Consider the following 26,455-nt stretch of genomic DNA (forward strand, 5'->3'; position numbering starts at 1 on the left):
GTACCTTAAACCACTCTATTTTATACTTACTCGCATAACATGGATTCTCAACCCAATGTTGGCCACTAGCAGAGTCCAAGGTGGCAGAGGAAGAGAAACCCACAGATCTTACCCTTCTCTGTGTAATCTTGGATGGAATATGTTGGTTTATACGATTCTGCAAATGCAAAGAAATCCGACCCACATAATCAGCATTACATTGGAATTTTAATTTATGGGGCCGAGTTTCACATACAAGCGAACACATGCACACAAAACTGGTAACATTAAGGTAAACTTAATTATCTCCCTTTAATTCTGGCGATGCCATTCTTTGCTACAAGGGGGCAACAGATCTTACTTCTGCATCCAATTCTTTTTTCTTTGGACCACAGATCATGCAGATCATGTGAAAGGCATTTTTTTCTCTTCTTTACACCTTTTTTTCATGAATTATATTTTTTGGATTTGTTGTTTTGTTTTTTTTCCTGTTTGCCATGGCCGATAACAAACCTGTTGCCACGACCCTGGAAAGCCAAATTTCTTTTCGCATGCCTCCCTATAATGCGCATAAACTAAATATCTGGTTTTTAAAAACTAAAGCCATTTTCAAGAACCAGATAGTTTCTTCCTCAGTCACGAAGCACTTCCACATGATAGAAACATGTCCTACATATATGGTACTAAGAAGAAGAGCACCCCCAACGGACAGAGTGTCTCTACAATACCGAGTTTTTGACTTATTTAAAAGTAAGTCAAGCTCAGCAACACCTTACGGCATATCAACCCTTTACAGCAGACTCACAAGACATTCGTCAAGCACTGTAAACTCTCAACGACAGAAATTATTTTAAATTACCTCATAATATTCAGCATCATTCGATTGTCAAACTATCCATCTCATAAACTCTTATCCTCGAGTAGTTTTTTTACCTTGATAAGTGGTGCTTTATTAGTAAACACATATTTGTTTACCGTTTTTTAGGAAAGAATTCCAACAAAGTGCTCGATTACAAAGAAAAAACCTTTTTTCGATATAAGAGCTTAATATTTATTTAAATGTACAGAAGGTCAGAAAAACATTGGTACCATCGGTTTCAAGCCTAACATAAGGGCGACCAGTTAATGGTAAATCATAAATAATGTTAGGCTCTATGGCTGACGAAAGCCTAACATTATTTACAATTTACCATTAACTGGTCGCCCTTATGTTAGGCTTGAAACTGATGGTACCAATGTTTTTCTGACCTTCTGTACATTTATATATATATATTAGCATTAAAAATAAAAAGAAATGTGGTAGTAGGAAGGCAGGCTCGAACCCGTACCACAAAGGAGGAAAAGAACAGGCAAAAACCTGACTTCTAAGCTGTTACGACCGCCGCCAAACCAGAAGTGACATTTTTTTTAAATTAAGCTAGACGATCAAAAGGAGAGGATGACTTTCAAAAATATTGGCGAAAAAAAGCCCCCCCACCCCACCCCCTGTAGAAAAGTGCCAAGTTTAAGGTGAAGATATTAATGTTTTTAGCCAATATTTCAATATTTGTCATCTGCAAGGTCGAGCTTTAAAACGATACTGATCTTGAGAAAATACGTCACCTCTGTCGAAAGTGTTGGGCAGACATGCAAACACACATACATTTATATACTGGTAACTAAACATTTTCGATCCAAAACAATGAAAAAGCTTGCCCTATCTCTGAATACTCTTTATATAAAATTTCAAATGTTTAGACCAGAAATTGTCCGAGTAATTTGGTAGAGACCACAGAGGTCAAATTTTTTTTAACTTTAACCCCTCTTATGATCCCTTAACATTTATTGTTTTGGGCTCAAATCAAGTTATTAAGTTAGATCCATGTCCAAGGAACCTATATCTAAAATTTCAAGTGTTTAGACCCAAAATTGTCAGAGGAGTTTGGTAGAGTTCTCAAAGGTCAAATCGTTGAACTTTGACCCTTTAACAGCCAAATTTCTGGCCAAAAACTGATCACATAGATTTTACCAAAACTCAATACCCTGTATATCAAATTTTGAGTCTGTAGACTTTAAATTGACAGAGTTATTGCGTAGGGAAATGTACACAGACATGTTCACTTTTATAGATATATATCTTAGTTTGTCTGTTCCACTTTTTTTCAAAAACTACTGGGCCAATCTGGTTGAGATTGCTTATAAATCTTTGTTATGATAAGGTACAGCAAACTAAGAATTATGGTATCCGTTCAATGCACAATTAGAGATTAATAGGAATTACTACTTAATGCAAAAATGAACATAAATTTGTCCATATTCAACCATCAATTTCACATAAAGCACTCATTCTAAATAAATGGTCCATAACTTTTGCCCATTTTTAATGGACTAAAGTTTTTTATATATATATATATATATATATATATATGAGAGAGAGAGATTATTATTTTATGAATCTACATAAAACTTTATCGATTTTTCGTATTTACTTCAACAGTGCTCAATACATAAATAGAGCTAGATAGTTAAGTTTTGAAAATATACATGGCAATTAAACTGCACAGAATTTTCTGCATTTCATCCTCATGACGAAGTATATTTTCAAAACTTACTATATATCAGCAAAGATGTAGTTTGCATAGGAAAAGCATAATTTGAAAATATCATTATCAGAAGACACACAAAAAAAAAACAAAAGAAAACATGGGAAATATTTTAAATTAAAGTTTCTGCCAGGATTTTAGTTATGCTATGCATAATGTAAGGTTCTGATGATTCAGAATTGTTACAGATTCTCGGTGAAGATGGTTAAGCCAGAAGTAATTCTTAGTTAAGGAAATAGAGATTTATTAATCCAGAGAAAATAAAATATTGTCCGAGATAAAAATCAAGAAAATATTACTAAAAACATTGTAAAATATTACGTTCAAATCAATAACACTGTTCTGACACGTTATAGATGTAGACATAGTATGTCGATTTCACATATTTTTCGATCTGAATGTATTCCTAAATATTAACTGTTTTTTTACAGAAATAATTAATACTTAAAGTAAAATTTTTTTTTTAATCTAATACATAATCCATGAACTGATTTTTTTTTAAATAAATGTTTATTTATATATATTTTTGAATATGTTTATTTCTAGAAACATTTTTACAAAAATAATTAATATTAAAAGTAAAATAATTTTTAAATACAATAAAGTAAAATAAATTAAATGAATATGAAATTTAATGTACCTATTTACTATGCCTCCCCACAGGACAGAGTTAGACACCAGGGTCGTTTTTTAACGTGGAGAAAAGGTACAAAAATAAAAATTGTCTCAGTCGTGAAGGATTTCTCCTCCACCGAAAGAGAACAAGAAATAGAAGTGCAGCATCTGAAGAACAGATACTACACTTTGATCTTGTCCCGAAGGCCAAGAAGGTTTTATTATGAAATTTAATGTACGTTCAAATAAATGAAGAAAATGAATGAATATTAATTTAACATAATTAAAAAATATTTATGATTTTTTCACATATAATACATTAAATAACTGCTCAAATGTAATGAAACTGCATAATAAATATGTAACAAAATAAATAAATCATGAATTTTTCACATATAATAAATTAAATAAAATAAACATAAGACAAAATGTGCATTTGCTCAAATATAATTAAACTACATAATAAATAAATCATAATAGATTTAAAAAAAAAAAAAAACATAATATTAGCAGGGTTTTAAGATTAAATAACAACCCAGAACTCATTTGAAGCAGCAGAAAATATGCAAAATGACCCCATTAATATAATAATGACTAGCAATAGTATACTTCAAGCAAATATTAAATTTAAAGTTTGTGAAATTCATAAAAATCTCTAGCATTCTGCTTAATGTGATAATAAATAAGAATAAGATAATAATTAATCACGGCCGACGATACAGGAACAATCTACATTTTGTAAATAGAGGTATCAATTTAAAACATGCATTTTTCCAAATATAATTATACTGCATACTAAATATGAAGTCGGTAGATGATATCAGAGGGGTTTTCAGATCAAGTAAAAGAATGTAATTTGGTGGGATGTTCAAATTAAATAACACTGTTTACTTCCGCAGAGTTACAAAGATGAAACTCATTTAGATCCGTAAATATGCAAAATAACAAATGGTACTTACCTAGCAAAGCGGATCCGTGCAGGTTTTTCCACAGGTGTGTCCATCTCATCAGGAAACATTTGATTCATTTTCTCCTCACGAATTTTCAGCAATCTATATAATTAAAAAAAAATGTCAGCAATGTATATAATTAAAAAAAATTGTCAGCAATCTATACAATTAAAAAAAATTGTCAGCAATCTATACAATTAAAAAAATTGTCAGCAATCTATACAATTAAAAAAAATTGTCAGCAATCTATACAATTAAAAAAAATTGTCAGCAATCTATACAATTAAAAAAAATTGTCAGCAATCTATACAATTAAAAAAAATTGTCAGCAATCTATACAATTAAAAAAGATTTCAGCAATCTATACAATTAAAAAAATTGTCAGCAATCTATACAATTAAAAAAATTGTCAGAAATCTATACAATTAAAAAAATTGTCAGCAATCTATACAATTAAAAAAATTGTCAGCAATCTATACAATTAAAAAAATTGTCAGCAATCTATACAATTAAAAAAGATTGTCAGCAATCTATACAATTAAAAAAAATTGTCAGCAATCTATACAATTAAAAAAAATTGTCAGCAATCTATACAATTAAAAAAAATTGTCAGCAATCTATACAATTAAAAAAAATTGTCAGCAATCTATACAATTAAAAAAAATTGTCAGCAATCTATACAATTAAAAAAAATTGTCAGCAATCTATACAATTAAAAAAAATTGTCAGCAATCTATACAATTAAAAAAGATTTCAGCAATCTATACAATTAAAAAAATTGTCAGCAATCTATACAATTAAAAAAATTGTCAGCAATCTATACAATTAAAAAAATTGTCAGAAATCTATACAATTAAAAAAATTGTCAGCAATCTATACAATTAAAAAAATTGTCAGCAATCTATACAATTAAAAAAATTGTCAGAAATCTATACAATTAAAAAAATTGTCAGCAATCTATACAATTAAAAAAATTGTCAGCAATCTATACAATTAAAAAAATTGTCAGCAATCTATACAATTAAAAAAATTGTCAGCAATCTATACAATTAAAAAAATTGTCAGCAATCTATACAATTAAAAAAATTGTCAGCAATCTATACAATTAAAAATATTGTCAGCAATCTATATAATTAAAAAAATTGTCAGCAATCTATACAATTAAAAAAATTGTCAGCAATCTATATAATTAAAAAAAATTGTAAGCAATCTATATAATTAAAAAAAATTGTAAGCAATCTATACAATTAAAAAAAATTGTCAGCAATCTATATAATTAAAAAAAATTGTAAGCAATCTATATAATTAAAAAAAATTGTAAGCAATCTATATAATTAAAAATATTGTCAGCAATCTATATAATTAAAAAAATTGTCAGCAATCTATATAATTAAAAAAATTAAAATTTAATTTTTTTTCTTGCTTTCTTTAACTTATTAAGTCCCAAGTAATCTAAACTTTTTATTATTGAGTTGAAACTTTGTGTAACGACTAAAAATGCACAAATTAAAAGGAAAAACTTATTTTATTAAGAAATCAAAATATTGACTCTCCTATAAATATGACATTGGGTAGATACAATATATTTTTAAAATCAACATTCAAGATAAAATTTACACATTATGCAGTTCACACAAAAAAAGTTACATTTTCACTTCTGGTTAGTGACTCACTATTGCAAGATTCGTTTATATAAGTTCGTATATCATCATACAAATAAAATTTTAGAAAATTTCACAAGAAATTTTCAGAGAGTTCCAACAACTCTCACAAAGAAGTTGATAAATACGCAAGAATTTTATCTTTTCTTCAGATTAATTATGCAATTATACATCTCTACTATTATTTGAAAGTCACTTTTCATGAGAGTGAGTTCCTTGCTCATATGTTCCAAAACGGCCAAGACTATCTTTTACAAATTTCACACAAAGCTAATTTATATGTCTGGCAGTGTTCTTAGATATGTTTTGTACAGAAATTCATTCGATAAGTATTGAAAATCGAAAAAATCCGATCTTAAAAATAGTCTTTCTCTCTTATAGATAAAAAGAATTTTTATAGAGTTATTTTATATTTTTTTGTAATCTGTGCTTGACGAACAAATAAGGACATTTCAGACTTCTTCAGTGTCAGCAGGAAGATGCTCGAAAAAGTCAAAACTGGATTAAAAGATTCAGGATTTGACTCGAGGTGTCAGAACGGTGTTATCAGCAGTGTAAGTAATATTCTGTCCAGGAATTTTTTAACGTTTTCTTTTTGTCTTAATAAATATTATTTTTAATTGTAATGCCCTAATTTGGTCATTAAATTATTAAACCAAATTGTTATAAAACTAATTTTGTTAAGATAGTGTTTTAATCTTTATTAAAATTATTGAATATCTTTGAAAACTTTTAATCTTGCAATAATTTACTAAACAAAAACATTTTTTTTAATTCCATTTTCACCCCAAACAAGGCACAGTGCCACTTTGATGTAGGAGGGGTAATATCGGGGGTACGGAAGTGCAAGGATATTATGTACCTATTTACTATGCCTCCCCACGGGACAGAGTTAGACACCAGGGTCGTTTTTTAACGTGGAGAAAAGGTACAAAAATAAAAATTGTCTCAGTCATGAAAGATTTCTCCTCCACCGAAAGAGAACAAGAAGTAGAAGTGCAGCATCTGAAGAACAGATACTACACTTTGATCTTGTCCCGAAGGCCAAGAATCAAGGATATTATGTAGAGAGATAAGCAGCAAGATGTCTTCACATTACGCTTGAACTTCTGCATGTCAGTACAGTTGGGAAAGCAGAATCCCGGAAAGGAGTTCTAAAGTTTAGCAATTTACCAGGGAACAAATTATTGGAGTAGAAGGCTTTCTTACATCTAGGGATCTCTACTGTGTAGGGGTGGGATTTAGCTTTTTGTCAGGTTTGTCAGGAGTATTTACATTGAGGAGGTACAAGTGTTTGTAGCTCGTCAGAGCATTCACCATTTTAAGCCAGAAATGATTTTCTATTCTACATTTTGAATTTTTCCAAATTTATTTCACATTTTACAAAATAATTCGTTTTTATTTTTTAAGTAGTAAGAAAAGATTAAAATGGCTCTCACTTCAGAATTTTGAAATTAGAATTATTTTTTAATTTTTAATACTTTACATTACTTTATATTTTATTTCAATAAATATTTGATTAATAATAAATAAAAAATATTTGTAAGTAGAGAAACACAATTTTATTAATAGATACTAGTATTTTATTTTGACAACTAGCTGTCCCGACTCAGCATGTCCGAGTAATTTATCTTTTTTGAATTATGATGGATTTTTTTTAAATAAAAGTAACTCTGTATAAACAAATAGTTTTTTTGTTTGTTTTTAAAGATAATGGTCATGTAAAAATAATTCTGATGCAGACAAAATATTTTCTGGAAGGCATTAAATCAAATTACATTATACTCTTAATAACATGCTGCAACGATCTACAAGAAAAATTGATATAACAAAATTAAATATTGATTTTAAAGGAAGAACTCAATCAATGAAAAACTTTACTTTATATATTAGATTAGGAGTTACAGTTATAATTTACTGCTTACATTTTCTTTTCTTCTTCCATGTCGATGGTTTCATCGTACTTGGCAATCGCACTTTCCTCACCAATTTCAATCTAAAAAGACAGGAAAAAGAAACAAGAATATTTTTTCAAACATTTTAAACATGTTAATTTGCACACAGATACACTAATCAGAGCATGGTGAGAACGGAGCAGTATTTTGTATAATTTCACGTGCTTGTTGTTAGCCTGAAGAAACAATGGATAAACCCTGAAAGTGTCTGCATGAGGAGTATAATGAAGCAAAAGTTGTGCAATAGCAATTGCACTTTTCCGAAAATGGTACTTGTACAGTTTAATCAAGACATTAAAAAATTAAAATATCAAAGAAAAAGTTATGTTTTACGTATCCATGTATCCATTATGGAATGAAGTTCTCCGAAATTTCATCAAGTATTTTTTTTTTTTACAGCCAAAAAACAATTTATGATACCGAGCAAAAGGTAGTCCTGTTTCGATTTTTAGGAAGAAAAGATAGTATTAAAGATGGGGAGGAGGTGTCGGCGCTTTAAACTGAGTTTTCTCCCCGTGGTGTGTTAAAAAAATTCATAGATGGCTACCTTCTAGGGTTGGATCAAATACTGACTTTTAACAATTGAAATACAAATACAAATACTTTCGTTTAGGTTACCAGAAATACAAATACAAATACTTTTATTCCTAAGTCTAAAAATACAAATACTTTTATTCCTCAATCTCAAAATACAAATAAAAATACAATAACTGATTTAAACAAAAACAAATATAAGTACTTTTTTTTCAAAGTAATAAAGAAATCTGAAAATATGCAAAAAAAAGAAGAAAAAGAAATATTTCCTTCCAAATTTGACATCTACATTACATTCTATATCGTGTCCTCATTGCATTTTATTATCATTAGAGCTCTGAAAGTTTCCTTCTCTCTCTCTCTCTCACTCACTCACATATAAATACAAATACAAAATACTATTTTCCTGGATGCCATAATACAAATACAAATACAAATTACTTTTTCTTGTGATGGTAAAATACAAATACAATTACATTAAAATTGTATTTAAATACAATTGAAATACAAATACAATTGTATTTGATCCAACCCTACTACCTTCATTGCGCTCTCATAAAAACGTGTTTTTCCGCTGTAAAAAAAAAAAAAAAAAAAAAAAAATACTCAATCAAATTAAGCGAAATGTTTTTTTTTGAGATCTTAGTCCAAATCGATACGTACAATATAACTTTTTTCGATATTTTCATTTTTTTAATGTTTCGATTAAACTGTACAAGTACCCCGAAAATATAATTGCTTAAGCAGCTAAAAGAAATCCAAGACAACTGGAAGCAAAGCTGAAACAAGCAAACAAGTGTTTGTTTCTTCATAATTTTTCTTCTCCTGGACAAGTTGCCCTTACTAATGCTTAAAAAGTTTAGTTTCTATTTACTTGCCTCCCCACGAGGCACACATGCTCAGTTTTTAATGTGGGGGAAATCAAGCTCCAAAAAAGGGGCACTCTGGATAGGAACAAAAGTTAAAATTGCCTCAATCATGAAGGATTTCTCCTTCACTGACCGAAGACAAATAGTTGAAGTGTAATATCAGAACAGATACTACACATTGTTCCTTAAAGGGTCTAGTTTATTTTACTATTTCATCTATAGCAAGGTTGGTTGGTTTTGTTTTACGGCATATCAACCCTTTTCAGGTTATTTAATGCCGAATCCGGTGATTTTGAAGAAAATTTTTTAATAGAATATATTTGTTTTTGGCAAGTCAGTTTCTATTTAATCCATAGTTGGGACCCTAACAGGTAGGTACTATCACTCTGGGTCAGAGGGGATCTGGGCGCAACGGCAATTAAGGGGTGGCTCCACACTCCCCAGAGCCCGCAAGCTGGGGCCTCACCATCGAATATAGTTTAAAGCCATATCCAGGACCCCCATTGAAGGACTTTTACCCTCTGCAGGGGGGCAGTCGGCGTATTCTAATGCCCCACCGACAGGGCCGTCTATAGCAAGGAGAAGGTAAGACGGACTAATAGTTTATCATTAATACTTTGTCAGATGTTAGATAATGCGATCAGCAGTGACTTCTACATTTATGGCACCTGATGTCCACAAACATCACCCATCTAAGTATTGACCAGGCTAAATGTTGCTTACTTTTTAATGTGACACGAGTTTAATTCTTAACTTTTCATGATTCACAAATATACTTCTGACATGGCATTTTATAAGCCCAATGACAGAGAAATTCCAAAAGGATTGGTGTTATCTGATAGTTTTTCTTTTCAATCCATTACTTTACTGGTCTACTCTATTATTTAACTCATAGCTAAGGAAAGTAATGACGGATTCATACGTTTGGCTAGGGAAAGTGACTTTTACAGCCTCGATGAAACTTGAACATGTAATACAAAAATCAGTCTGCAAATAATAAGTATCAACCTCCACCCCCCCACACACAAAATTTCACAAATATTTTTATTCGTACTTTCTATAAAGCAGTAGAAATGGACATGCCCAGGTACTATACTAGCACCACCAAAAACTAGTGATGGAATGATTGCAATATTTTTCTCAATTCTGGTACGATTACTGGTTCTGATTGTTTATTTTCAGATTATCGTAAAAACCCATAGAGTGTGTATATATTTTTACTAACATAAAAATTAGATTTTTTTTTTTCAACTATCGATTTTAGTTAATAAAATAAAAAGTAGTTATCATTAGAAACAAAAAATTAAACAGAAACAAAGAATTACAAATCATTTCTGGCATTGGAAAATAGGGATGCCTTTTTTCTGATTTCTATGCCTTAAAAAGTTCAAATTTTTCTGATTCTGATTAATCATCCCAACTTATAGTAAAATAATAAAAATAATCAATTGAGCTACCCTATTACTCAGAAACAATAAAAGTTTGTTTATTCAGAAAAATAAAATTGAATGCAATTTTAGTCTACATCAAATAAAAAATAAAACTTAACAGAAATTCTTATTTTTTGGATTATTTGAACTACTGTTTACATCTTGAGTGTTATTTCCACGTTTTGGTCGATGCAGCATCTGACCTTCTTCAGGTGTATTTATCTTGTTGCACTCAGGAATCTTTCTGTTGAACTTTAGAACCTGTACAGAATTTTATTTTATCCATGGGAGCAGCAGGATCTCATTCCGTCAGCCATAACTGGGTAATAATCCTCAGTAATTCGCAATTAAGTGTTGCCCACACCGAGAATTGAACCTCAACCTCCAGTAGCAATTCATTTTAGGACTTTTACTCAGTCATGGCTGTCAGAACAAGAACATGATATGCCCGTAGATTAAATAAAGGGTTCCATTTGAAATTCTGTACAGATTCCCAAGTTCAACAAAAAGCTCTCAAAGAGGGTCGGCATGGCCTACTATACATAGTGGTATACATGGGGTCGGGGATTGCATTTACAAAAGCGTTATGCAAACAACATTCAAGATGAGAATAGTAGTTTGAATAATCCAAATTATCAATCGTCATCTCAAAACATTCAGAAAAATGACAGCAATATTATGAAATGTTCTCAACTATAATAATTCTAAAAGAAAAGATCTTCTGTTCTTTCATACACTATTTCTGCAGAGGTCTTAGTTCTTGTCTAATCTTTTGCATCAGAATTTCCCTCCACAAACATGCATTAAGCTGCATGTTTGAGAGATGCATGTGAATGGCAGATGCCGCAGGTAATATGAATTTGGGGGGGGGGGGGCTAACACAAAAATTAAAAATTGGTTAGAGTCACCCAAGAGATGTTCTTTTTGTTTAGTGGTGCATGTGAATGGCAGATGTTGCAGGTGATAGGAATGGGTAAGGACTGGGGGCATAGTTCTTTTTGTTTAAAATAAAAAAAAGTGCCTTACTAAACAGACGAATCTAACTGAGAAAAGCAATATCCCTAGATGGGTTCAAGATTAACCATTTTAAGTGGACATTGTCTACCCCTTATGTCTAGTGGATATGTAAAGTGCTTAGCTTCTGAGTGGTTGAAAGGAGACAAAGATTTCTGGCCAGAAGTGAAAAGATTCCAGGAGATGCAAAGGAAAGACAGTCAGTGCCAGTCCGCCAGAGGTGTGAGGCCAATGGCAGTTGGACGTTCAAGGAGGTAATTGGTTTTTGGTGGTTCTCCGAAACAAGGAAAAAGAAACTGCTTACCTCTTCATATTCTTCTTCATCTTCACTTCCAGACTCTGCTTCATCTGAACAGCTTTCATCCATCTCTTCAACCTGACCAAACCAAAAAAAAAAAATACTTAATATACATTTTTTTTTTTTTGTTTTACAAATGATATATAACAAGATGTACAGACTTAAAATTGTTGCAAAGTTAGTGCATGATACTATAGATGCTTCCTTTCCTCAGGAAGATATTTATAAAAATAAAGAAAAACATGTCAGAATGTCAGAAGTTAAAAAAAAAAAAACATAACAATGGGAGGAAATGGTCCATAAGCAAAACAAAAGTATAGGTTAGTAAAAATGTGACACTATTACTAATCAAGCTGGCAAATTGTGAGTCAGATGTGGTTGCCACCTGGAAAAAAAATCCAGATGTCCCAAATTCCTGTATATAAGTAAAATCTTCAATAGTAAATGGAGAATGACACTCGTGGAGAAAACAAATTGATATCGACAAAGTCGTTATTTTACATCTGTTTAATATTAAAAAAGAAACTAAACAAAATTTTGTTTTCGGTTTTGCTAAAAAGAGAATGGCAGACATGTGTCAAGTGAAGGACCACTCTGAGAGGTAATATATATATATATATATATACACATATATACATATATATAGCAAAATTGAATATTGAAATGCTCATATCTTTGGTTCTAGGAGACAAAACTACATGAAAATTTGCAGGCTTTTTGAAGCTTATAATACTATTCTATAGTTAAATATATATTAATACGATAGCTGTGTGTTATTTTCTGTGTTACGTTTACATCCGGGTCGTTTAATTGTTATGTACTTCTATTTCTTGTCAAATAATTTTACCAAGAATTCTTCATAAGTTTTGGTTTCAGTTTCGATTATGGTTTCAATTTCAGCTAATGAACCCAAGTCATATGGATATATTTTTTTTATTTTTACAATTGCAACTTTATAATATATAAAAATCAATAGAACATTAACTCTATAATAATATACATGAAATCTGCAATATCATATTTAAGCATACTTTATGACCGGGCTTTGCCAGGCGTTCATGCTAACTTAGATAAATACTTTTGCAGTTTTAACAAAAAAGTTACAATAATATCAGAGCATCTCCATTTACACTGAACATCTACAGAATGCCAACATCAATATATTACATATGAATATGAGTTCCCTGTGGAATTTACACAGGTCCCGCTAGCTTATTATTAAAATATATCTAAATATATAATTTGATAACAGTTCCAAGTTTGTATTAAAATCATCAGTTCTCCTTCGTTTTTAATAATGAAATTCTAAAATTGAAATATTGCTTTTCAAGTGAAACCAATGGTATTTACTGAATTGTCATGTCACAGTAATGAAAATATCCAAAAATTACAAAATATGATAAGGTAGAAAATTAGTTATTAATGAAAACAGTTTTTGAAGTTTGGGTAAATTGGCAAAAGATTTTCAGAAAAGATTTATCTCCCTTTTGTTATGATTAGAACTCTCTGGTTTATTTTATTTTTTTTTTTTTACAAAACCTAATTTTCACTAATCGTCTTTGAAAACTATTTTAATCAATAATTAATTTTCTATGTTTTTCGTATTTTTGAATACGCTCATTACTGTGACATGACATCACTGATTGTTTCAATTTTCAAATTTTGCTACAATAACGAAGAACCAGAGCATCTTCATTCATACAATTGTTTCTCACGATTTTAAAACACACATTTGTTTGTTGATAAATAATAAATTCAAGATGTTTTCAAATGGCTTTCTCAGTGAATTTTTATCTCCCATCAAATTAAACAAAAACAAAGTTTAACTTTAAAATTGTTCTCTTAATTTCATTTATTTATCCCCTTTTCAAAGAAAAGCAATGAAAAGAATTCCTAGCTGCGATATAAAAGAGGCTATTACAACAAAGCCAAGGATTTTTTTTTTCTTCTGCATCAAAGTCGACAGAGTCTAGGTCATATACTTTCTATTAATATAGGTATAAATTTGCAAGAATAATTACCGCATCTTCAAATTCATCATCACTCTCATCATCATCCTCGGAAGCATCACCATCTTGTTCTTCATCACTGTCCAAAATCCATGCAGACTGATATTCAGAGGTACCTTTTGGAACTTTCCTGGTTTTCTTTTTTGTGTTTACAGCTGCAAAACAAAATAAAAAAACAAACAATAGAAAAAGACTACACTTTTTGACATGTTACAAATGGGAAAAAATTACAGCCCGTTAACTTAAAATTAGTGCTTTATGCCAAATTAATACTTGATTATGGTTAAATTTGTGCTCATTTTTGCACTGAATGTAAAAGTTGAATTCTTCAGGTGACACTAATCCAATTTTGGTTGGATAGGGCTCTACGGACAAACTTATCTTTAGTTAACCTTTGGCAACTAAATATTTTCGTTTACTAGCTAAATAGAAAATTTACTAGCCAAATCCACATGATTTTTAGAATATGGCATCTTCGTTCTGTGACGAGTATGTACATCATAAAATTTTTCTGTGTTTCTTTTTAATAAATGTAATTCTAAATATACAACAAATTTTATGTTGTTACTTGAAGGTATAAACATTCTAATTACTTCAGATATTTTTTTAAACAGCCTTTGTTAAAAAACAGAATATATTGTTCTATTAAACTTTTATTGTTTTAAATAATTTAACTTTGTTCCTTTTATAAAAAGAATGTTGAAAAGATATTTTTCACTCAGTAGTGAGTGAGCTTTGTCAGTGAAAGAAATACAATCGCCAAAAGATAAGCATTTCATTATTTCTTTGTTAAAAAAAAAAAAAAGAATATATTGTTCTATTAAACTTTTATTGTTTTAAATAATTTAACTTTGTTTTATTAAAAAAAAAAGTTGAAAAGATATTTTTCACTCAGTAGTAAGCTTTGGAAGATTGTCGGTGAAAGAAATACAATTGCCAATTTCATTATTTCTAGTTGCCACTTTGAAAAATGGCACACAAATGCAACTGTTTCACTCGCAATGTAGGAAGCTCTTGAATCATGCAGTTTTTTTAAGATGGATTTTCTATTTTAATTCAGTATTTTACAGTATCTTTTGTTTGTATTATTTGGATTCTTTGCACTATTTATCTTGAGTGTAATTTTCGCAAAGTTTCAGCCAAGGAAACCGCCGAGCTTCTTCAGGTGTATCTTGTCGAACTCAGGAATTTGGACGGAATTTCAGATGGAATCTTTTATTTACTTTACAGGGGTAGCATGCTTTCATTCCGTCGGTCATGACTGGATAGAGATCCAAAGTAATTCGGAATTATATTTTTTTTTGTTTTTGCGAATTACTTAGAACCTTTATCCAGTTATGGCTGACACAATAAGAGCATGCTACTAAATAAATAAAGGGTTCCGTTCGAAATTCCCAAGTTTGACAGAAGTATTCAAGAGTTTGACAAGTTACACCTGAAGAAGGTCAGAGGTTACATCAACCAAAATGCTGTGAAAATGACAGTCAAGATGAGAACAATAGTCCAAAGAACCCAAATAAAAATGATTAACCAATCCTCATCAAAAATTCAGAAACGTAATATCTTTTGTTTTTAAATTATCAGATGAAAGTACAGATTAGTTAGAAAATGCTCTCCCCCCCACCTTAAGAATGGGTTTCCAAATAATAATGCTATTATTTCAGCACCATCTGTATTCTGCATAAATACCAAGACAGCTTTGATAGAGAATCACACAAAAGAACAAATAAATACACAGAATAACAATACTAAAGATAGATCATTTTTAATTAAATATTTACCAACATAATATATATACAAATCAGTATGGTGTCATATTTACTTTTTTTTAATTACCAAGGTTTTCATTTAAAAGCCGGAATCTGGGAAACTATGGATTTATATTTTGTAGCAGTCTCGCAGAAAGGTAAAGAAAGGTAATATACGAGGGACATTCCAAAAGTAATGCCTCCTGTTTTTTTATTTCGTTCAAATAAATCAGAGGGGATTGCAAATTGCATTATTAGGATGACTGAACTTATGCATTATAACCTGAAAGTTTCATCTCTGTTGCAGATATTGACAGTGTGAGACGACGAAAGCAACCCCTGCATCATTCTTGCAAAAAGTGCACATCTACTGAATTGTCATGTCACAATTATGAAAATATCCAAAAATTACAAAAAATTATACGGTAGAAAATTAGTTATTAATGAAAATAGTTTTCAAAGATAATTAGTGAAAATTAAGTTTTGCTAAATTGGGCAAAAATTTTCAGCTTTCAGAATGTTGGTGACTATGTAGAAAACTAAATCCTAGAGCACAAAAGGTCGCTAGCCTTAATGGTACCACTCCTGTCTTCATAGCTTTTTATAAAATTATTTTTATATAATGGCTTCAAGTCAAGTATCATCGTTCAATTGTGATCATTTCAAACACGCCCCTGTTATATCAAAGAACCTAATGTTGATTTTATGTTGGGCCTTTTTGCTTTTGCAGTAATAAAACTTCTCAAATGCACTTGTGATGTTAGGCTGCATAAGACATGAACGTTAGTCAAAAATCACCTGTTACTTCTTTAATCAGGTTTTTTTTCATTATCAATTCAATAGCAATGTTTTGTATCGGAAAATCTTCGATATATCTATTATCATATGAAAGGAACTTTGTGTGAGTTTGTTTCCTATGCACTCCTAAACAGCTGGGCCGATTTTTTGAAAATTTCACACAAATGTACTTTATATGTTAGCCGTTTAGGAATCCATAGGAAACAAACTCATACAGACAAAGTTCCTTTCATATAATAATAGAGATTCCTGACGGATTTGGCATACTGGTAAGAGTGTTTGCGACTGGATTGAGAGACCAGGGTTCAATCCTCAATCAAGTCATACCAAAGACTTAAAAAAATGGTATTTGATACCTCCTTACTGAACACACTCAAGTATTATAATGAGAGGATCAACAGCCAGTGGGCTAATCTGGTGCAGCAGTTTATTAATATGGAGATATTCTTAAATAAACACTTAGAGCAAAGAAATCAGCTAAGGGGAATAACTCTTCTTCTTTTAGTAAAAGTTAATGTTTCTCATTTGCATTTTTAGCTTAGAGACTGGACTTTACCACAAAAAAAAAAAAAAAAAAAAAAAAAGGCAAATTATAGGACATTTTTTTTTTTTTTTTTTTTTTTTTTTTTTACAAGGGTGTCACCACTTATCAAGGCCCAGAGGCCACTCAAGGATAAGGGTTAATAGGTATACATTAGTCATTGTGATTTTAGCATAGTAAACAGTGGGAATTTTGAAACTTGGATTACTTAGGGGGACGATTCAATTAGAACTTGTTCACATTGGACTTTTTCTTTTTTTTTTTTTCATAGGTATCAACTCATTATCAAGGTCAAAGAGGCAACTCAAGGATAAGGGTTAAAGAGTGTACAGTAGAAATTGGACAATATAATAATCATTAGTAATGAAAATTTGTTAAATTTGATAACTTATATGGAACGGCTCATCAAGAACTTATTTACGTTAGACTTGAAGACAACCATATTGTAGTCAGCCGGAAAGCAGGAAAACGGAAGACAATTCCACAGGCGTGCAGTTCTAATAAAAAAGCTTTGTTCATGGAATCTACGTTTAGGTTTAGGCACAGATAAAGAGTGGGGGGAATTATTGATAGTGTTTACAGCTAGACGAGTGTTTCTTGTGAAAGTTTTGCGAGGGGGGACCATAGATTGAAGCTCAGTCGAACACTTTCCATGAAAATAACGATACATCAGAGACAAACTCGCAACATCTCTTCTGTGAGATAGAGGTTGCAAGGAAGAGAAAAGGACATCTCCTACGAGGCTACGAAGTCTATTTTGAACTCTATCAAGGCAGGCCAAGTCCTTTCTAGCAGCTCCTGCCCAGATGTGGCAACAGTATTCCATCCTTGGACGTACCTGGCTCTTATATAGATAGAGAATTGCATCAGCAGTGAGATATCTACTGGATCAATAGAAAGATCCCACCATTTTTCCAGCGGCCTTAGCAACAGATTTGATGTACGTGTTCCATTTAAGATCAGGAGTAATGGTCAATCCCAGAAGCTTGTCAAAACTTGAGGCCTCCTAAAGACGAGAGCCATTCATTTCAATTGATGCCAGATGTGGATCAGAATGTTGATGACATAGAAATATTACAAAATAAATTTGAATGTAATAAATCCCAGGCAACACTAAGTCGGTACAGATAATTAATAAGGTTCAGATAATCCCAAAATTAAACATAATAATGGATTTTTATGTTCCTCAACTGTTTCCACAACTGCGCAAGCACAAATCATTAACACGACAGCTTCCTATGTTAAGAATAAGTAGGTTTGAAAACACTTTTTAAAGATCGTATCAAGCTGGCCTGATGGTTATTATACTTGACTTATTGTCTTTAGGTTTTGGTTTCGATCTCAGCTAAAGTATTTTTTTTTTTTTTTTTTACTTACAGGAAATGAACTTAGAAAAAAACATAATACTCGCATGCATATGTCTCAGTTTTTTTTAAAAGTAATTTAACGTTTTGTTAACTTACTGGGCAACACCGGGTACATCTGCTAGTAATTAATAAAGTTCAGATAATCTTGAAATTAAAAATAAAAGAGTCTCTTGAATGATGATACAACAAAAATCATAGGAAAAGGAAGTCGATACTTAATTGGATATGATGTCAGACATATTAACCAAAGAGAGAGTGGTGGAACGGGCGTGGGACAGGACATTATGATCTAACAGCACTTAATATAATTTGTGCATTCATTCTTTTTGCGGTCGGATATCCTCATCTTTATAGTTGTTGCTGTTGTTGTTTAACTACGTTTCAGCCAATTCATCCTCCGGCCTTCTCCAGGTGATTAACTGCGACGAGATAGGAATGCTGAGACTTGTAATTACTGCCTTCTATAGTTGTTGTCTTGCCACGTTTTGACCAACTAAACATCGTGAAACAATCACAACTATGAAGATGATAAGAGTTCGCAAAACAGAATGAATTCACAAATTATGAAGCCTCATATCAAAAGAATCCAAAAATAAAAAAAGTGTGTGTGTGTGTGTGTGTGTGTGTGTGTGTGTGTGCCAGTACATTTCCCAACACGATAACTATGTCAATTTTCAGTCTACAGACTAAAGATTTGACATAAGGCGTATTGAGATTTGGGAAAATCTTTTTAATTGGTTTTCAGCCAGAAATTTGGCTGTCAGGTGATCAAAGTTTAACGATTTGACCTTTGAAAACTATCAAACTCCTCCGCCAATTTGGGGTCTAAATGCTTGAAATTTTAGATGTAGGTTACTTGGACATGGATCAAACTTTTTAATTTGATTTGAGCCCAAAACAGTAAATGTTAAGGAGTAAAAATTGGGGTCAAAGTTTAAAAAAAAATTTGACTTCTGTGGTCTCTAGCAAATTATTCAGCCAATTTTGGGTCTAAACATTTGAAATTTTACATAAAAGGGTAGTCAGACATGCAGCAAGCTTTTTAATCAGTTTTTGGGCAAAAATTTGGCTACCAGGTAGTCAAAGTTTACAGAGTACACCTTTGCAGACTCTACCAAACTCCTCCTTAAATTTCGGGTCTAAACACTTGAAATTTTAGATGTAGGTTACCTGGATACGAGTCAAACTTTAATATATATATACATAGGCACATAAAGTTATGAACAGCACATAGGGCCCCAGCAAACCAGACTGAACTGCTAGTATAAAATAAAATAACATGATTAAAGAGATTTCACAAAGCAAAGAACATGCATTTAAGTGATTTAATGAAACAATAATATAACTAATCGATGCATTCAACATGAGAAAGCAAGGATGGTGTGTGTCATTCCGTCATTTTTTAAAAAGGAGACAACTAAATTCGAATTACCAAATTCACAGTAAAGACTACAATTTACTCTTAATTATTAAAAATTGCAAAAAAAAAAAGAAAAGAAAAAAGAAAAAAAAGAAACTAGAAAAAAAGAAAAAAGAAAAAAAAAGAAACTAGAAAAAAAGAAAAAGAAAAAAAAAAGAAACTAGAAAAAAGGAAAAAGAAAAAAAAAGATTTTCTATATAAAAAAAACTACTTGATCAAGTTACATGACTTCTGGAACACAATATTTTTGGTCTGTGATGATTTTTCTGTATTTTTACTTTTTTTAATTAGGCTGAATTCTGAACAACAACCAAAAAATCTGTAAGATGTACACATTTGCGACAAAATAAAAATCTCATATTCCAAAAATCACATAAATCGATCAAGTTGTTTTATTTTATATAGAACATCATTTTTAAACAATTATTGGGATTTCATAGATATTACAACATAAATCTCGCAAGCTTGAATTTATTACTAAGTTATCTCCCTTTGTTTCTTGAGGGTTTTCAAAATGATGAGCAAGACAAACCTCCTCATTGGTTACCGATAAAATAAATTTTTAAACAAAACTACTGGATTAATTTACATGATTTTTGGAAAATGATATTTTCGTTTCCTCACAGGTACATACATCAGATTTTTCTTTATTTTTGTTTTTTTAATATAGGGGGAATTCTGGACAAGAACCAAACGTTTTATTAAATCCAGATCTAAATGATAATCCCAAATGAGATATTTTTCTTCCAAACTCACCTTCTGCAGCAGCCATTTCTTCCGGTGTTGGCCATGTTTGTTCGCCTTCCATCGGATCCGGGATCACTTCTGCCTCCAAACTGACCTGCTGTGACGGAACAGCTACATCCAAGACTTTGATAACGCTCTCATCCATCATGGTCGTATCTTCAGTCTTCATATGAAAAGTACACATGCACTTTTATAAAACTGATAAATTTTCTTTTTTTTTTTAATAACATAATTTCATTAAGAAATAAAATTAAAACAAAATTTCAATTAGGTCTAATAGATGTAACGTTCCTATAATTCATACTAAAATTTTCTGCAAAGACACATGGCATAGTAGATAAAATCCTTGGTAAATTTAGTTGTAAGTTACACTTTTATGGAGGTTTACGGTTCAATCCTCAGTGTGGGCAACACTCAAAAATACAATTACTTAGGACTTCTATCCAGTCATAGCTGGCAGAAAGAAAGCATGGTTCCATTTGAAATTGTATGTAGATTCTTGAGTTTGACAGAAAGATTCATGAGTTTGACAAGATATACTTGAAGCAGGTCGAAGATTACATTGACTTAAAGGTTATGAAATTAACACTCAAGATGAGAACAGTAGTCTGAAGAATCCAAATAATATGAATAATCAATCTTTATCTAAAAAAAGTTAAAAAATGAAATAGAATTTCAGATTTGTCATTAAAAAATGATGAAGGGCTTTACTATTTATGTTCGACAATTTTAAGCATGGCAAAAGTATAACAAAGGTACAACTACTAGCTGCTACCGATTCTTTGTTCAAGCAAACTCAGGCAATATAGGTTTGTCATTACAAAGCATTTGCATTATTATTGAAATAAATAATAAAATGGCTTTCGTCATAACTTTCAGCCGAGAGAGTTTATTTTTAGCAAATATCTTTTTAGGTCTATATCTAAAAAGATATTTACTTTACTAATAATAAACTCTCGATTTTTAATATATTCTCTTTTAGTCCTGAAAAATAATTAGAAAAATGTTCAGGCTAAATCTTACAACCTTTTTCTTTGAAATTCAAAATGATTTTAATGCAATGTATCATCTATTTACCTGTTCAGTAACAAAGGTATTTGAGTATTTTTTTTATGCATCTTTATTCCTATCTAATTTTATATGCTAACTAACATATCACAGAATAATTCTTAAAATTAATATCTTATATATATATATATATATATATATTTATATATATTATATTTTTAATATATACTAGCAGAGGCACCTGGCTTTGCCCGGTTGTCAAATATGCATAAATATATTTTAATTTATGCAGATTTCACATATATCATTATTGCGTCATTTCTATCGATTATTACATATTGTACCCAATATAAAGTTGTGATTTCAAAAGTAAAAAAAAAAAAATATGACTTGAGTGCCATCAGTTAGAATTGAAACCGAAACCAAAACTTATGAAGAATTCTTGCTAAAATAATTTATTACAAGATTCAAGTAAGAAACCACAGGCACCAGACAGTCCACAGAGTTACATAATTAATATATAAGTGAAATAATAGCTGGATTATATTTACATTTTATTATTAGGTAAGTAATATTCAATAGTTATTCCTATTTTTAAATATCCAAAACAGCTACATGGTAAACAGCTGATGTTCCCGGTTTATTATTTCACAATTTAAGAAAAGGTTTCTGCCTTTATTTTTCACTGTTATATAGTTGAATCCCCTTTTTTAATTGTGAATTTTGATGTAGTAAGTTAGTTTATGCAAGTGCTAAGTTTGCAATATAATGAACTTAATATCTTTAGAAATTTCAAATTTTTTTATAAAATAAACAAAGCACCAACTAATATATATATATATATATATATATATATATATATATATATATATATATATATATATATATATATAATGCCCCTCATATATATATAGTCTTTGAAGTTTTTAACCTTTAAAACTATACAAAAAAAAATATTTTTTATCATTCGTTAGAAAACCATCTAGTCAGTAAGTCATTTAATCACCTGCAATCACTGCATCAACTCGCTCTCGAATTTACTATAATACCAATAATTTATTTTTCAAGGGATCATCAGTTGTTTACCATGAAACACTGTTTCGGGGATTTAAAAACAATATATATATGAGGGGCATTCAAAAAGTAGTGCCTATTTTTTATTTTGCCCGAATAGATCAGAAGGGATTGCAAATTGCATTGTTATGATGACTGAACTTATGCAGTCTTAACCTGAAATTGTAATCTCTGTTGCAGATATTGAGTGTGAGACTCTTAAAAAAAAAAAAAATAACCCCCATCATGGATGTGCATCAGAAGCAGAGATGTGTCATTGAATTTCTGGCAAAAGTGCATTGAGAATGGTGGTAACTATGTAGAAAAAAAAATTCTAGAGCACAAAACGTCACTTATTTTCATGGTACCACTCATGACTTTATAGTTCTTCAACTTTTTGAGTTAAAAAAAAAAAAAAAAACATAAGATATTTTATTTTTAGAATGACTCTCATATATATATATATATATATATATATATATATATATATAAACAGTCATCTACATCTGTGGTGTTTGGTTTGATTATTTAGTATTACAACATATCAACTGTTTTTGATTTCTGTTAATTTGGTAAAAGTTTTTATACTTAAAATTGCTTATACTTTAAAATATTTATTGTCGGTATTTAGTTTGGCTGTTTTGTTGAGACAAATTATTGTTCCCGGTTTTGCAGGACATGATCGAGTTTGGCAAAAGTAAAGGAAAAAACCAATGTCAATGTTTGGTGCGATAAAGTCAGGTAGCCAATATCTTCAGACAGCCTGATCAGGAAGCTAATATCTTCAGACAGCCTGATCTAGTATGTGTGTTAAAGTGTTTCGTTTGACAATTAATTTTGGGCATTCTTTTTAAATGAAAGAGTGACATGAATATGTCGGATGCAAAACGGAGGGAAGAATACTTGTTTATTTCTTATATTCACTAATAATAATAATAATAATAATAATAATAATAATAATAAAAATGATAATAAAAACTTACTTGTTTTTTTTTATTTTTCTCCAGCCTCTCATTGAGTGGGAAAGGATCTTCTGGTGCATCAATTTGAGACATCTGAAAATCTCCCCATCCCGGTAAGTGAACAAGGTTATTGACATTAAGGATTCGTCCCCGCAAATAACCGGATACACACAAAGTACCAACTTCAGGCTGAAAATGTAAGAATTCATCTCATTTTTTTTTAATTGTAAAATTAATAAAAACAAATTTAACAGATCCAATATTTCTACATTGAAAAGCAGTGTAGAATTGAAAATATAAGAAATCATTTTTAAAACGAAATTCAATGCTATGTTGTTGTTTTTTTGCACTGAAAATAATATAAATCAAATATTTCCATCAATTCTGATCCTAAGATTGAAATATTTAATTTAAATGTTTTTGAAAAAAAATCTTTCAACATCAAATTTAGTTTTAAGAATGATTTCTTATATTTTAATAAAAATTATTTTAAATAGAAAATACTGTTTTTATTTTAAATTTAAAAAAAAAAAGGAAAATTAAAATAAACTGTTTTAAATAAAGATTTAAGAATGAAAAATATAAGAAATCATTTTTAAAACTAAATTGATGAGAGAAGACATTTTTTCAATGAAAATAAAAATCAAATATTTCGATCAACTCCAACTTATATTGTTTTCATTTACTGAAAAAAAAATTCTCAGCATTTAGTTTTAAGAATAATTTCTTGTATTTAAAAATAAAGTTATTTTAAATAGGAAATACTTTTCATTTTAAATTTTAAAAAAAAGAAAAAGCAAAGAAACATTTTAACTTCATTTTTTAATAAAAGGAATTAAAAAAGAAGAATATTTATACATTGAAAAAAGCACAGTAAAATTGAAAATATACGAAATCATTTTTAAAACCAAATCTAATGTTTAGAGTTTTTTTTTTTTAAATAAATGAAAATATAAATAAAATATTTCCAACCCTGACTGAAATTTCTATCATTATCATATTTTGAAATAAATCTCTTAGCATTGAATTTTTATTTTGGTACTTGTACAGTTTAGTCAAGACATTAAAAAATGAAAAGATCGAAAAAAGGTTAAATTGCATGTATCCGTTATGGAACGAAGTTCTCTGAAGAAAAATTTCACCAAGTAGTTTTTTTTTTTACAGCGATAAAACAATTTATGATACCAAGCAAAATGTTTGATTTTTAGGAAGAAAAGCTAGAATTAAAGGTGGGGAGGGAGTGTTGGCGCTCTACACGGAGTTATCTCCCCTGTGGCGTGTTCAACTAATTTCATAATGGCTGACTTCAACGCGCTCTCATAAAGACATGTTTTTCCGCTGTAAAAAAAAAAACAAAACTACTCGATCAAATTAAATGAAATTTTTTTTTCGGAGATCTTCCGTCCAAAACGGATACGTACAATATACCCTTTTTTTTTTCAATATTTTCATTTTTTAATGTCTTGACTAAACTGTACAAGTGCCTTTTTTTAAATGATTTCTTATAATTAAAAAAATTTATTTTATATAGATAATTCTGTTTTAACTTTTAATCAAAAAATAAAAAAAAGAATGTGAAGAATTGAAAAACAAATTAAATGACATTTTTTTTTAAATAAATTTTTTTTCATAAAAAGAATTAAGAAAAAAAGTAAAAGAAATTAAAACTGAGAACATGAAAAACTATTTTAATAAATAAACAAAATATAAAATAAACAGAATTTACATTTTCAGAATTTTTTTCAAAAGATATTTTTTCAGCCAGGAGGTGCGGATGGTTTTCCCGGTATTTGATCGACCCAAGTTTTTGGTTTGATAATTGACGCAGGATAACAAGACCATCTTGAGAATTATCCAGAGAATGAAATTTGTCATTGGGGAACCTAAGAAAAAGAGAAAGAAAAGTTTGTTTTTTTTTTATTTTTTAAAGATCTGTAAAATTTACTCAGACTTTTTATCTGCTTGACTTCAAATTGAAGTGAGCTTAAAATAAACTAAAGTGTTTATTTTTGTGAGTTTATTAACTCTCCTGTTCAAAACAGTGTATTCAACAGATTTGCAACTGTTGTACTGATAATTTTTAAAAAGCAGTTATTTAATAAAATAGGCAGGTGGGGAGATACATTCATAGTAGGTACGGACAAAAATAAATTGATAAGGATAGGGGACCTAGTTTTGAAAGCCGATTTATCATAATTTTTTTGAAGGTTTCCGACTACTTTTTGATTGTATTTGAAAGATTAAGGACTAAACTTCCCAAAGGAAAAAAATATTTGTACATGTGAAAAAAATAAAAAAAGTTATGAAAAATGTTTTCACAGTGAGCTAACAAATTCAGCTAAATTCTGAAGTTAAATTCATTGTAAAAACCCTTTTAAAAATAAATATTAGTTTTCTGGGTCTATTTCAAAGATAATTAGTAAAGTAAAACCCTATGATATTGAATTAAATAAAAAAAATAGCTGAATTAGCCCAAAAACCCAAGTTATTCTGCTGTTCGCAAAAGTGCAACAAACCATAGTTTTGTAAACATGGAATATACGGAGACCCAAAATCTGAGACAGTCGAAAAGCTGTCTGAAAATGACGTCATGTAATTAAAAGAAGGGAGAGGTGCTGGGTTTCTTTCTTCCCCCCCCCCCAGACGTGCATCCGTACGTTTCTATTGTAAATGTTCGTATAATTTTGTCCATTTTTGATTTAATTATTCTTCTATGTTCCTATTTTTTAAATTTTTATTTTTAATTATTGGCCAATATTATATCAAAATTGTTACGCCAAAAGTTTCATATTCTTTCAAGCAAGGAAAATATTAAAATCTTACATATAAAAATCATGCAAAACCTGTAATTTAAAAAAAAAAAAAAAAAGTAGAAATATTTTTTACTATTATAATTTTTTTTGTGTGAAAATATT

The 26,455-nt window shown here is 29.9% G+C and overlaps 1 protein-coding gene across 1 annotated transcript in view; it reads right to left on the reverse strand.

Annotated features, from left to right (window-relative positions):
* Positions 1-26,455, reverse strand: part of LOC145293770 (pre-rRNA-processing protein TSR1 homolog) — an 80,331-nt gene that overhangs the window by 21,598 nt on the left and 32,278 nt on the right. The window contains exons 7-13 of the mRNA XM_080140281.1: positions 25,267-25,423; positions 23,562-23,729; positions 20,527-20,680; positions 13,909-14,051; positions 11,894-11,965; positions 7,713-7,783; positions 4,136-4,228 (exon numbers count right to left, since the gene is read on the reverse strand). Of these exons, the coding sequence (XP_079996407.1) occupies positions 4,136-4,228; positions 7,713-7,783; positions 11,894-11,965; positions 13,909-14,051; positions 20,527-20,680; positions 23,562-23,729; positions 25,267-25,423 (858 nt within the window). The remainder of the gene's footprint in view (positions 1-4,135; positions 4,229-7,712; positions 7,784-11,893; positions 11,966-13,908; positions 14,052-20,526; positions 20,681-23,561; positions 23,730-25,266; positions 25,424-26,455) is intronic.

Source organism: Euprymna scolopes, chromosome 15, assembly GCF_053919585.1.
Source record: "Euprymna scolopes isolate OS-2025 chromosome 15, ASM5391958v1, whole genome shotgun sequence".
Classification (NCBI taxonomy): domain Eukaryota; kingdom Metazoa; phylum Mollusca; class Cephalopoda; order Sepiida; family Sepiolidae; genus Euprymna; species Euprymna scolopes.